The sequence below is a fragment of the Lutra lutra genome, chromosome 13 (genome assembly GCF_902655055.1).
Source record: "Lutra lutra chromosome 13, mLutLut1.2, whole genome shotgun sequence".
In the NCBI taxonomy this organism is placed as follows: Eukaryota; Metazoa; Chordata; class Mammalia; order Carnivora; family Mustelidae; genus Lutra; species Lutra lutra.
In genome coordinates, this window is record NC_062290.1 from 17143824 (window position 1) to 17157825 (window position 14002).

A 14002-nucleotide genomic window follows, 5' to 3' on the forward strand; every position below is an offset into this window, starting at 1 on the left:
ATTCTTGATTTTAGCTCGGGTCCTGATCTCAGGGTCATGAGATGGAGCCCCATGTTGGGCTCTGCACTCAGTGCAGAATCTGCTTTGGATTCTCTTTCTCTCTCCCTCTGTCCCTCCTCTCTCTTTTTCTCTCTCTCTCTCAATGAATGAATGGATGAATGAATTAAGTAAAATCTTTTAAAAACTGATTTGCCAGCACATCTTTGGCTATTTAGCAAAGAAGTGAGCTCTATGTCACTGCAACTAAGAAAATAGAAACTTTACGATTTCCTGAAAGATATGTTGGAATACGTGGAATTAGGGAAAAATTAGGTCCCTGCGGTCTTACTCAGCTGTGTTCTACCTTATCCCCTGAATGCACTAATCTCAGTGCTAAGGCAAGTGAGATTTGTGATTTGAATGCCTTTACCGATGCTCTTTTGTCGAACACCCACTCCTAACCTACTCCTGATTTCTCACATGTTACATCTTCCTCTAAGCCCCTTCTGTTTTAACTTCTAACAGAAGAGTTTCCATAACCCTGTAGTCTGGTGTCAGATTGTTTCCTTTTGAATCCTAATTTTAATATTGACTAGCTGTGTGAACTCTGGAAGGCTACTGAGGTTGATTAAGCACTCCCCCCCTCCTTTCTTTTAATCTGTTAAAAGCAAATGGTTGGAATACCTCCTTCAAACAGTTGTTCTGAGTCTTAAATGAAGTAATTAGTCCAATGCTTGGTCATGATAAGACTCTTGTAGGTGTCAGTTCTATTTCCCCTAAGGGAGTATCGATCCTGGGTTTTGTTTTTTTGTTTTGCTTTTTTTTTCTTTTCAATTTCTTACACCTTTTGGACTCCAGCTTCTACAAAAAATTTCAAGTATATATACACTGTACTAGGTTGACTAGCTATGTTTTTGAATTAGTCTATAAAACAGAATTTTTGTGTATTCTGCATTCTCACAAAGCGTGTATTCTCAGAAATGCAGTCTGTGGAGCCACTGTATTGATAATAACAAGAGATGTTTTCAATGTTAGTGAGTGAGCTGTTGGCAGCATATAAGGGTCCTTTGAAGACCCTCAGAACTTGGAGAAGTTTAAAAAGAATGACCTTGAGAGTCATCCCCCATCCATCCCCCAAGAAAAGGATGGCAAAAACATAACAAAAGTGTTTATTTTTAGTAGAAACTGTTCTTTCATTGAGCAAGCACTGTGATGTGTTCGTGAAAACACAAGAAAAGGAGACACACCCAGAGTGATTTATTTTTTTTTTAATTTTTATTATTATGTTCAGTTAGCCAACATATAGTACATATTCGGTTTTTAGTGTAGTGTTCAGTGGTCCCTTAGTTGCATATAACACCAGTGCTCATCACAACACGTGCCGTCCTTAATGCCCATCACCCGGTTATCCCATCCCCCCACCCTCCTCCCTTCTTTAACCCATAGTTTTTTTCCCCCGAGTCCAGAGTCTCTCATGGTTTGCCTCCCTCTCTGATATCTTTGTCTTCAGTTTTCCCTCCCTTCCCCTATGGTCCTGTGTGCTAGTCCTTAAGCAGAACAGCTCATAACCCGGGTGTGGAAAAGGTCACTTCTAGAGCCCACAGAGCAAACTCTTTCAAATTGCATTCCCAAATAAAAGCTTTTATGGATAAGGAAGTGAGAGATGCAGGTGGCAAGCATCGTTCCTATTTTCCATTTTGTGTCATTTCTCTAAATATTTAGTCACTTGTGCATAGGCCATCATTGAAAATATAGTACATTATTCAGAAACAAATGCGCGTACATTTACTGTAAGTATTTATATATACTGAGCATATATGTGGTTTGCATCATCTTCAGAGATCCTAGAGGCTCTGAGTGGACTCTTTTTGAATACCGGTCGATGGACCACATATGTGGTGACACATTTCTGGAAACTAGCCTTGAGTTCAGCTCTGGCTGAGATCTTCGCAACATTGATTGACTATGTCTGAGGAAATTCGAACTAATCTATGTTCTTTTTGCCTTCGGGTGATGCTATAGCATCGATTCCTGTCAAGGAAATAGAGCCCAGTTTAGAGACCATTTCAGTGAGGCAGTTAAGGAAGTGATGAATTCATTCTCCTCTTGGGTCATTTTGTTGACTGGCACTAGTATATTCCATAGTCTTTGCTCTCTGGATACCTTGGGTATATGAAACAACCACATCAGAAACATGTTTGGAAGCCTAGACCACTGGAAATGTGTGTTTAAAAAAAAAAAAAAAAAAAAAAAAACAACTAAAGATCACATTCAGAATTTAGGATTCTGATTTAAGGGTCCTCTAACCTTACTACTCATTTGCAGGAAACACCCCAGGCCCTGATTTCTTTTTCTTTTGACATGTTGGCCACTTGCTATATTAGATGATCCGAATGAATTAGCTGTTTCCCCTCCTTCCCTTTCCATGTTGGCAGATGAAAAGAAAAAAAGATGGTACAAAAATATTTAATCTGTAAAAGTCGGTTTCAACAGGGGCAGAGGTGGAAGAAAGAAACCTAATTGCTGCACTTTTAACACACACGTTTTCCATAGACGGCTGGTTTTCTTCAGTTTTCATAATTACAATTTCAGGCAGCATCCCTCCACTCCAGGATGGCTATCCCATTTGTGGGTCACTCATTTCCTACACATTTCCTTCCTCCAGCCCACCTCTTGGCCACATTAACATTACTTCATGTCACAAACGATACCCCAGGTGGCCAGAGTTCTGAGAAAGGGAAAATGACGTGGAAACCTGTCAAGGTTGCTTTCTGTTACATGAAAGTGTTCGGTGAGGAGAGGCCCACACTCTTGGCCAGAAGGAGACTTCTGGAAAACATAGACATTTCGGAAATCATTTCTTTCATGATTATCTCCATTAAGTAAGCATTAGCTGGCTAGGCATCCCTGACAAGGTTGGAGCAGCGAGCATCACAGCAGCTGTGAACTTGGAAATGAGGTTGAGGATATGCCTTCACTTCTGGCATGTGATCTGTCGGCCCAGTATTTACCACAGTCCTAGGTTAGACTTGGTTTAATGCGTAGTCTTAGAGGGGCTTACAGTCAATAAGACAAAATTCACATACAAGATCCAACAGTCAAGAGCAGTTCAGAATTTATTAAGGGGTTGGATTTATTAGGGATTGGGTTGTGTAGGACAGAATGTGTGTGTCTGTGTCTGTCTGTCTGCCTATATCCTTGAGTTCAGGGATGGGATAGAGACCGATGAGTTGGCTGAAGTCCATGAGAAGTCTTTGTGAGAAGAAGTGTAGGAGCCGGGCTACGCCTGGAAAACTGGGGGGAGGTGGAGAGAGTGGAATCTGGGTCAGTGTCATAGTAGAGTGAATGTGTGGGTGTGTGCAGAGCCTCAAATGCCAGAAAGAAGTCAAGAAGGTGAGGAAAACATACAGATGTTCAAAAAATATATAAGCCCTCATCCTCCACGAAATTGATATTACCTGCAGTGAAAAGTGGGTACACCCTTTGTGAGAATGAATCCTCAAAACTGTCAAGTGTGTTGATAACATTGGATGAAAGGCAGTCTCATTTGGAGAATAAATTTACAAATTCTTATCAGAGGCTGTTAGAGGCATCCATCTCTCATTAGCTCCAGATTTTGATGGATGACGTTCGGAAAGAGATGAGCTTCCATTGCTTTAGATTGTTGTTGGAACAAAAGCCCTGTCATGCCTACAAAGCCCTGGATGGTCTGACCTCTCTTCTGCTTCTGATTGGCTGTCTTCCAGACCATTCTGTCTCTCATTCCCTGAGCTTCAGCCATACACCACCTTCTTTCTCTTTCTTCGGTATGCTAAGCTGTTCCCCACCTTACGTTACCCTGGCATTGACTGTGTCCTCTACCGAGAAGAGACGAATGTCTAGGCTGTTGGGCAGAGCAGCTCTTTCTCACCATTCATGCGTCAGCTCTGATTTCACTTCCTGAGACCAGAGAGTCGTGAGCCCTGGTCCCCTGGCATTAGCCGTCATATCACCCTCTTTCATTCCTTTAAAACCCAAGGAGGGCTCTGAATGGTGTCTCTCCTTTGGAAGGCTCATTAGGACAGGAAACTTACCTGCCTGCTTGCCGCCATACCCCAGCGGGTAGTAGGTGCTCAGGAAACTGAGTCAGGGGCAGTGGGGGCTCCATTATACTCAGAGCCTATAAAGCTGGCATTCTTTCCCACTCCCGAAGATCTGAAGTGTTACAAAGGCAGCAAGAAAATGGAGAATGGTAAGGTCCGGGGCGGCCCATGTCACAACGGCATTATGTTACAGCACGTCTTTTCTCCTTTGTTCCTCTGTGAAGTCTTCTTTTTTTTTTTTTAAGATTTTATTTATCTATTTGACAGACAGAGATCACAAGTAGGCAGAGAGTCAGGCAGAGAGAGGAGGAAGCAGGCCCCCCGCTGCACAGAGAGCCCGATGCGGGGCTGGATCCCAGGACCCTGAGACCATGACCTGAGCCGAAGGCAGAGGCTTTAACCCACTGAGCCACCCAGGCGCCCCTCCTCTGTGAAGTCTTAAGAACCTGGGAAACAACACCCCTTAGGGATATTTCAAAGAGGTGGACTTGGAGGGGTCATTGTGTGGATTGGATGAATGTTAGTCTAACAGGAAAAGCTGCTGGTTTCATGCATTTCTTACTATGTTTATACGTTGTAGCCATTGTGGAACCAAATGACTCTGAACCTAATGAGCTAAGACCCGATGTTTCTCCAGCCTGCTCTCTGCTCGTGGCACACATTCCTGTCCCCTTGCTCGTTCCCTTCTCCAAGTACCACTGACCAAGTATGTCTGCCCCCTACCTGTCTTGGTGTGACAGCTCTGGTTAATTCCACAAAAGGGATATGACGAATCTGTTACTTTGTTTCTCATTCATGGTTTCTGACAGTAGCCCCTCTCCCCCTGACACCGTCCAAAAGCTGCCTGAGTTCTCAGCTTTGGCTTGTTTGGCTTCCAGGCGCCTGGTTAAGAAAGGATCAAGTGGGTGTTGTGTCCTTGCCTAGTTTGGGTTTATGAATGAAATGTTACAATGTGGGAGCCTGGGTGGCTCCGTGGGTTAAAGCCTCTGCTTTCGGCTCAGGTCATGATCCCAGGGTCCTGGGATCGAGCCCCGTATTGGGTTCTCTGCTCAGCAGGGAGCCTCCTTTCCTTCCTGCCTCTCTGTCTACTTGTATTCTCTATCAAATAAATTAAAAAAAAAAAAAATTAAAAAAAAAAAAAAGAAAGGATCAAGTGGGTGTTCTGTCCTTGCCTAGTTTGGGTTTATGAATGAAATGTTACAGTGCGGGCGCTTGGGTGGCTCCATGGGTTAAGGCCTCTGCTTTCGTCTCAGGTCATGATCCCAGAGTCCTAGGATTGAGCCCCGTATCAGGCTCATGTGCAACGTGGGGAGCCTGTTTCCCCTCCTCTCTCTCTGCCTGCCTCTCTGCCTACTTGTGGTCTCTGTCTGTCAAATAAATAAAAATCTTAAAAAAACCCAAAAAACAGAAATGTTACAATGCCTTTTTACGTGCCACTAATACGTGCTACGATAAAATGACACACCCCCAATTGTGCCACTGGGGTGTAATTTATTTGACTCTCTTTTTTCTAAAGGATCTATGGCATTAGGATAGGGCAGAGCTGGCAGAAGATTTCTGTCCCACTTGCCTTCCCCAATCTACCCTTCCCACCTTCTCTTGGTACTATGCTAGAGACCCGTGCTCCTGCTCCATGGGCCACCTCCACATTTCCATTAATGCGCTCCATTACCTCCACAAGGAGGTGATTTTCCCATCTTCCGATGATTAGTCCTCCACGCTAATTCTCCCTCCTTCTTCCTTAGCACTGCAGTGACAACACACATCCCTGCCAATCAGACATGAACATCGAAGGAGCCTGGAAGAGAGGCTACACGGGAAAGAACATCGTGGTGACCATCCTGGATGACGGCATTGAGAGAACCCACCCAGATCTGATGCAGAACTATGTGAGTGTGTGCTGTGGTCGGAACCCCTTCCCTCCTGGGAAGTAAGGGGACATGAGTGAAGATTGTCAGGAAGTAGGGATATTACTGAAAAACTCAGCTAACAGAGTAGGCTCTGCGTATTGCTTCGTCTTATGAAAAGACGTGCCCTCTGAGTACAGGGAGCACGAGCTACTGCTTTCAACTTTCCAATGCCTTTGATGTTCTAATGACACAAAGCAGGGGATAAAGCGGCAGAAACCCCACCCCACCACCCTCTGCTCCAGAAAATGACCGCTCTTCTCAAAGACTCAGCCTCGCAGCCATGCAACGGGCTCTGTTTCTCTTATGGAAGAAAACATACTTAGAACATTCCTCAAGTTTTTCTACTGGCCTTTCTCTCTCTCTTTTTTTTTTTTTTTTTTTTAAATTCTTCTTTTTCAAAGGACAATAGTGATCAGCCTCCTGCTTGTCCTAGAAGCAGTCACTTCCCTTTCTTAAGAAGGAAGTGTGATTCCAGGACTCCAAGAGAACGTAGGATGAGCCCAAGACCACAGAGCAAGGAAAGTGCTGACACGCAGTACTTTGAAAATCCTGGTTTTGATACCCAGGGCCCATGGAACATTGGGGTCAATTTCTGCCCCTTGGGTCTCTGGGTCCCCTCTACCACAATTGATATCTACTGCCCGGAAGAAATGTGTCCATGATCTCTCTAAACTCTACCCTCCAAGCTCATTCCTTCCATTGGCTTCTGCTTTCTAAGTTCGGTTGAGAGTGCCATAATTATCTCTCAGTATGCCATTCTCTGTCGGCTCCAAATTTGCTTCCTGACACCTTAGTGTTCTGTCTAAAATATAGAGCATGGGGACACCTGGGGCCTCAGTCGGTTAAGCAGCTGCCTTCAGCTCAGGTCATGATCCCAAGGTCCTGGGATCGAGTCCTGCATCGGGCTCCTTGCTCAGCAGGGACCCTGTTTCTCTCTCTGCCTCTGCCTGCCGCTCTGCCTACTTGGGCTTTCTCTCTGACAAAAAATAAATCTTAAAAAAAAAAAGTAAAATATAGAGCATGCAACAATCCCCTGTTATCTGCAAATATAATTCTGATTCCCATGACGGCTCGGCAGAAAATCCCGTGGACCCCACTCACACCCATGTTTTCTGACTTCCCCTCAGTCCTCTTGTGACAAATGTTTCCACCCAGAAACACTGATATCACTGAATGCCACTTTAACGAACCCCTTCACCCCGCCTTCCTTCCTGATTCCAAAATCTGGGCTGTGTCAAGTGTCCCCAAATTATATTTCATGTTGATACTGAAAAAATTTCTCTTAAAATCGGTGATTTTCTAGCCACTGAAAGTTTCCTCTCCTATCCCTGGAAATACAAGCAGCTCTAAATCATGGTGAAGTCTACTTTGCTACCCTTTGCAGGAGTCTTACTGACCCCAAAGGAGGAAAGTCACAGGTCGGGGTGGGAAGCTTTGCCCCATGTTTATGGAGGGGACCCATAAGGAATCCTGAGCTATATGACTGGGAGGACCCCGTCTCTGCAGAATTTTGTCTTCTATATTCCCTTTCATGGTCATTAAAGGAGTGACTTCAGCCAGCCCAACCCACCACCCTGTGCCTGAGCTGGCAGAGAATGGTGAGGCAGGCCCTGCCCCATGGTTGCCCCTGCCCAACGGCACAGATGACTTCCCGGCATGCTTGCTGCCTCAGTGGACACAGAGTGGCCCTGGGGGATGTTGTCCTGGGCTCACTCAGAACGGACCTAACTTTTTCCTGAAGGCCAAGTTTCAGAGACAGGGATATGATGCCTTCTTGAAATCCAATCTCTCTCTCTCCTCATCTCCATCTCCCTCAGCATGAGAGGGTTTAGTTTCTGGGCACCACAGGTATCCCCTCCATGTCTTCTCTGGCCCCACTCCCTCTGCCTCTCCCTCTCTTTCTCTCTCTCTCTCTCACGTACTGCTTCAGCTTCTGAAACCATGTAGAGAGAGCTCGCCATATTGTTTCCAATGTTCCTTTCTCATTCGCTCAGTCTCACTTCTTTCAAGATACTGACTCTCAAATTAATTCTCCTGAAGAGACTCCATTTTTTTTTGCAAATAAAATACCTTCAAGCCACTTCTTTGGTGCCCGGGAAACTCCCACTGGCTCACAGTGACCCATATTTCTGACCCACGGAGACCTTCCTCCACACGAACCCCCGGCGTCACCTCACACTTGAATCTTTCCTCACAGTCTTCCATCCTGTCAGCCATTTCGTGTCAAACATTCAGCCAAGAAACTTCACAAATTAATTTTTTACAATGACATACTGAAACAATTTCCACTAAATTAGATGATTTTTCCCTAAGGTTAAAAAGAGAGAGAAAGAAGGAACTGCAAATTCATTTCCTTCTCATTTGAACAAAATGTTTGAGTGGCTGCTCTCACCCTGCCTCCAAGCACACACAGGCATTCACAGCGTAGAATTTGAGAGCTAAAAAGAAATTTCTGTTCATCTCCTCTCTTGATAACGGTAGAAGCTGGGGCCTGACTGCTACAGTGAGTGAGCCCAGGTCAAATAAAGAACAGAATTGTGGGGACCTCTCTCCCAGCAGAGAAGTCTTTCTGGTCATACACAGCGTCGGTTTTGGGGGGGGGGTTCCTGCCCCCCCATGAGCTAGAAATGTATTTGATGAAACACAGACAGCTTTAACCTAATTGTGATTGCATTGCTTGCCCCTTTCGTTTTTATCCTCCCTTGAAACAGAATTCTCTAGAACATATCTGTGTGGTGAGCAGTACCAATGATTGTCAGTTGTCCCATGTTGGATCTGGTAAAGTGCAGAGAAAAGCACATTGGATGGGGTCAGGGGGCACATGGCCTGGGTTTGAGTCTTGGTTCCACAGGCTGGTATGCTTCATGCCTTTGGCCAAGTTATTTAGCCTGTCTTAAGCCTCTCTTTCCTTGCAAGTAAAATTAGTCGGTTACACTTGATACCATTCATGCTCTAGTGACCCGTATGGCGGGGGGGGGGGGGGGCTGTGGGGCCACCTTTGTATGAGAAGCAGGGACTTACCTACCACCTTTGTATGTCCAGTGGATTTTACATAATTTCTCCCGCTATCAGACTCTTTGGTACTACACATTATTTCCAGAAACCAGAGCCTTTGATAAAGCCTGAAAACAAAGATAGCATTGACTTTCACTAAAACTGAAATCAGGAGTTACCCTAAAGCATCAGAAAATACAAAACTTTCTAAATTAGTCCTACCTACTGTGATTTAAATTGGAGTAAAAGTATAAGCCGGTAATTTGTTTTTGGAAATTTAGAAAATCGAAACAAAGAAATGTGGGAATCCAGAGATCTTTCACAATCACTTTTAAAAGCAGACAGACCCAGCTTTGGCTTCACAAATGCTTTTGCCTCATTCCGAAGCCTTGACCTACAATAAAACTGTGTTCTTTATTTTGGTTGGGGCAGAGGGTCACTGGTTATTAGTAAAAAGTCTGAATTACAGACTCTTCTATGATAGTTACAACATCTGGAACCAGACAGCTCTTGCCTGGTGGAGATACGACGATAACCCAATATAATAAATTTCTAATACTGATTTTTAATTGGCTGGCCAGTTATTTGTGAATCATCTTCCAAAATCTTTGAATTACCAGGAATTTGCACACTCCTGAAATGAAGCAAGGAATTGAGAGAGAATCCCTGGAAAATAAATCACTTGGCTTCTAGAGAGTCCAAGAATACTTGGTGGTCACTGGGGACCTCTTCAGAGGAATTGGGTGAGAGGTCAGTTCCAGAGATGAGGGAAAATGTGTTGGCAACAATCGTCTGGGTTCTTCCTTGGTCTGTGGAGAGTATGTCTTCACCTTAAGGAAAAAAATACAACAGTGATTATCACTGAACAAGGCATCCTGACACCACTGAACCATGAATGTATTATTTAATCTAATTACTCTCTTGCAGAAATATGTTTAAGAATGTATGAGCCTTCAGGTTAATGGCTAATTACTAAACGTCTGTCTCCTCCTCTTTCTTGCTCTCCTCTGTGGCTGTAGGATGCCCTGGCGAGTTGTGATGTGAATGGGAATGACCTGGACCCAATGCCTCGATACGATGCAAGCAATGAGAACAAGTAAGGCCCAGCTGAAGGGTGGGTGGCTTGTGGCTGCCAGGGATTTTTGCTTTCTACTCTTACTGAGGGAAGTATTTCCTTAGAAAGCCTTGGTAACAAATGATCTGTAAATTTGCTCCAAGGTGTCCTTCCACTAGCTTCTGGGTAATCAAAAGGGGATGGCCTCCATGGCGAGAACGGTGACAGAGAGAGCCCTGGGGAATGACTCAGCATTTCCATATCTTGAGGGCACAGCTGGGGAATACTGCCTCTCATGAGGTAGTTGGCCCCTGAACCGTTTTGGGGGGTGGGGTGCTAAAGGGAAAGGCAAAACAAAGTATACCCCCCAAAAGTTACTTTATTGGGTTAAATTCAACAAATTGGGTTGACTCCTTTGCTTGAGGTCTCTGCCAGGGGCTTTCTTATTAGCTGCTCTGTTCTGTAGTGATTGTGTTTTCCACTAATAGACGTGAAATACCTATAAGGTTCACCATGTACAGAACCCATTACCTTTCTTATCTTCACATTCAAGAGTCATAGAAACCCATTTAAGCACTTTTCCACTCTCCAGTCAGTACAGTAGTTCTTGTGAGAGCAGATGAAAACATACAACCATTTGATACCATGGAATATCTTAACATTCTTCAGAAAGTAAATGGGAATGGTTTTTCTTGCTTAAGATGACCCAGATTCTTTAAAGGATTCTTTAAAGTAGATATTTCTAATCTCTAGATCACATTAGCTTTTTTCCTTTTACTGCAAACCTCCTCCAGGATAATGCTATGATTGAAACGCTATCATTTTGATTTTTACTTCCATGTTTTAGTCTGGAATCTCAGAAGTAGCAAAGAGGGGTGTTTTGCCCATTTTTTAATGTACGATTTTCAGCCTGTGTTTTTCTTCAGGAAAAAATTTCTCAGCAAGTTTGATCTGATTAACTAACTCAATAAGTTTAGCTAAAATCATCTGACCTAGATAATTGTGACTGCACGTGGGTTTCTTCTTTGTCTTTTTTTCCTCTTTTCACCATCTCCAAAGAAGCCTCAAGAAAGTTACTGTGGAAAGCGTGCCGTTTGATAATAATTCGGTAAACATTACAGAGCAGATTCAGCGGTAAAAGCATTAATGCATAAATTGATTTTGATAGAATTTTTCAGAGCCTTCTAAACAAAAAAACAAAGGAGTCTGAATTAAACTGGATAGCTTTCTTTTAGTCCTGGCCATTGCTGTCCAGATTACACTGTTTAAAGTTAATAGTGACTATCACACCAAGGGTTAGAAGGTGAGGCAATGTGAACTAATGTATTTAACCTAATTTATGAACTAGCCTGAAACACTGATAAAGAAGCTTGAAGCTTCTTTTTTTTTTTTTTTAAGATTTTATTTATTTATTTGACAGACAGAGATCACAAGTAGAGAGTCAGGCAGAGAGAGAGAGGAGGAAACAGGCTTCCCACTGAGCAGAGAGCCCAATGCGGGGCTCGATCTCAGGACCCTGAGACCATGACCCGAGTTGAAGGCAGAGGCTTTAACCCACTGAGCCACCCAGGTGCCCCAAAGCTTGAAGCTTCAATACCAAAAAGTCTCCACTGATAAGTTTCGCTATACAGATCATTCTACTGTAGTGCGACATAGGCCTCCCTAAAAACACTTGTGCTCTGCAAAATCTAAAACCGCCAAGTATAAGACTGTGAAATTTGAGCTCAGCCCTCAAAGACTTCATTGGTGATGCACACACAAAAAATGGTAGGGATCTATTTTTAAAAAATAACCCGGTTGTACCCATGTTAAATGGTTATGAGATATGTAAAGTTATAATAAATGCACCACTTTATCTAGAAAAACACCTGAAGTTTGCTTGTGGAAGTGTGTGCACATTCCATCCGATCCTACTCCCATGGCTGCCGCTTTGTGTGCAAGAGTAAAAAAGGAGGGGGGAAAAGAGATGAAAATTTTGAAAAAAGAACAAAGAATAGGGAGGAAAATTAATCAGTTGAGAGGAGAGGGGAAAAGAAACAAAATGGAAGACACCCCCTCCCGCGGCCCCCCCAGTAGCCTTGGGAATCATGACAACTTGCCAGTTACCGTAAGGTGGAAGGTGAGGTACTCGAAACCAGAGAGTAGGAGCTTCAAATGTGGACAAGTGTGGAGCACGGCGCAGCTCGGGTGTGTAGTTGTGCGGGGTTTGTATTCCCATGGCGATGCGTTTTCTACATTCACTGAGAGTTTCTAGGACCAAATTGTGCATCGACACATGTAAATTTCACATTACGCTTACACTGCTCTCCAGTACATCAGTGGTATCGGGAGAAATCTGTGTTTCTGAGGCAAGCTTTAAGGAGAACTGTACGATACTAGATCCATGCATTTGCTTTATTCCACCAACATTTGTAGAGCGCAAAGAGGGACAGGAAAGCTACAGGAAAGACTCAATCATGTTCACACCCAGGGTATTTTGAGGCAGGATATTGAAGGGCAAGAGCGACTACAGGTAGAAACCAGAAACAAATCATATCCTATAGGCCATCTTGTCTGAATTCATATGTGGTGAGTTTTTGCATTGAAACTCTCCGTGATGATGGTGACTGTTTCCCAGGGCGTGTCAGACGTGTGACTAACATTGCGAACTACAGAGGCTCTGCTTCACAAGAGACAGCTCTTGGAGTGTCGGCTTGGATGGCTTTTTACAGGCTGCCTTTTAAGAAACCGTATCCTTTGCGAGGATTCCTTTCAAACTTGGCCCTCTCCAAGACCTGTTCTCAAGAAGCATGGCCATGGTTCTGCTCGCTCTGGCTTACTCTGGTGTGCCCTGTTTTAACCCCTTCCAAGTATGGTCCAAGGTTCATTGAGGGCCGCGTGGGTTTGGTTCTTGGAGCACGTGGGCATTGTTCCTGATATGGGCTTGCCTTTGTAGTCTTGACGGTGAAATATGGCATTTCCAGAGGTACACCACCAGCATTCCCTACCTCTGTTTTAGGAGTGTGACCTGGGACAACAGACGTCCCTTTACCTCCTCTCAGGAGTGCCCCCTGATTTTTTTCTTGGCCAAACGCAAGCCATGTACTCTGGCATTTGGGGTTAAGATATCCTCTCTGCTCATTAGACCATAATTATAGATGTGATTGATGGATCTGTCTTTAAGCTAGATAATTCTGTTGGAATAGAAGTCACTTGGCACCAGGAAATTAGCAGTGACTTTGTAGTTCAGAAGAGCTGACGGTTAGTTTAGGGTCTCCTGAATCAGCTTTATAATCTTTGGGCCTGAGTCCTCTGAGCTTTCCTCCTTTTTGTTGTTGTTGTTTTTATTCTCTTAAATTACTATAATAATACTTCCGCAGTTTAGCAGTAAAATACCTAAAACACCAGATGTACAACTGACTACATATTAGGCGCTAGATAATTTATAATTATGATTACAGCTGTTACTATAAATTATGTGTTCTATTCTTCTATCTCGTTCTTGATAAATAATCGATTGAAAATCACGGTCACCTCAAAATATATGTGCCTATGAATATTTCAGATTTAATGTAAGACTTAGAGGTCTCTATCTCCGAAGTTAGTGGTTTCGGTAGGTTTTTCTGCTGCTTTAGGTGGCGAGAGCGGTGACTCACTCAGTCTGCAGTAAATCTGCTTTTCTGTAGTTCCATTTACCCACCTCCTGGAGCAGAGCATGAGTCTTTGAATCTGGTGCCAGATAGCGAAGGGGAGAAATTTCTAATCGTCGTCAGAATGAAGCGGTTCAGGCATCTGCTGTGCGAACACCTCCTCTTTGTGTGATCTGACCAGTAGGCTCCAGAGCTTATGTGGAATAATTTCCTGCTTAGCTACATCTGTTCATTGATTCCACGGCACTCCGCGAGATCCTGCTTTGCGAATGGCTCTGTGCTACATGCTTGGGGGTTACGCGATGAAAAAACTTGGGCTCCGACCTAATGGATTTAATTGGTGGATGACTTGAG

General features: G+C 43.9%; 1 protein-coding gene across 5 annotated transcripts in view; it reads left to right on the forward strand.

Moving 5' to 3' along the window:
* Positions 1 to 14002, forward strand: part of PCSK5 (proprotein convertase subtilisin/kexin type 5) — a 461872-nt gene that overhangs the window by 124741 nt on the left and 323129 nt on the right. For all 5 annotated transcript variants that reach the window (XM_047699471.1, XM_047699474.1, XM_047699473.1 and 2 more), the window contains exons 4-5: positions 5807 to 5950; positions 9985 to 10061. In XM_047699471.1, coding sequence (XP_047555427.1) covers positions 5807 to 5950; positions 9985 to 10061 — 221 coding nt within the window. The remainder of the gene's footprint in view (positions 1 to 5806; positions 5951 to 9984; positions 10062 to 14002) is intronic.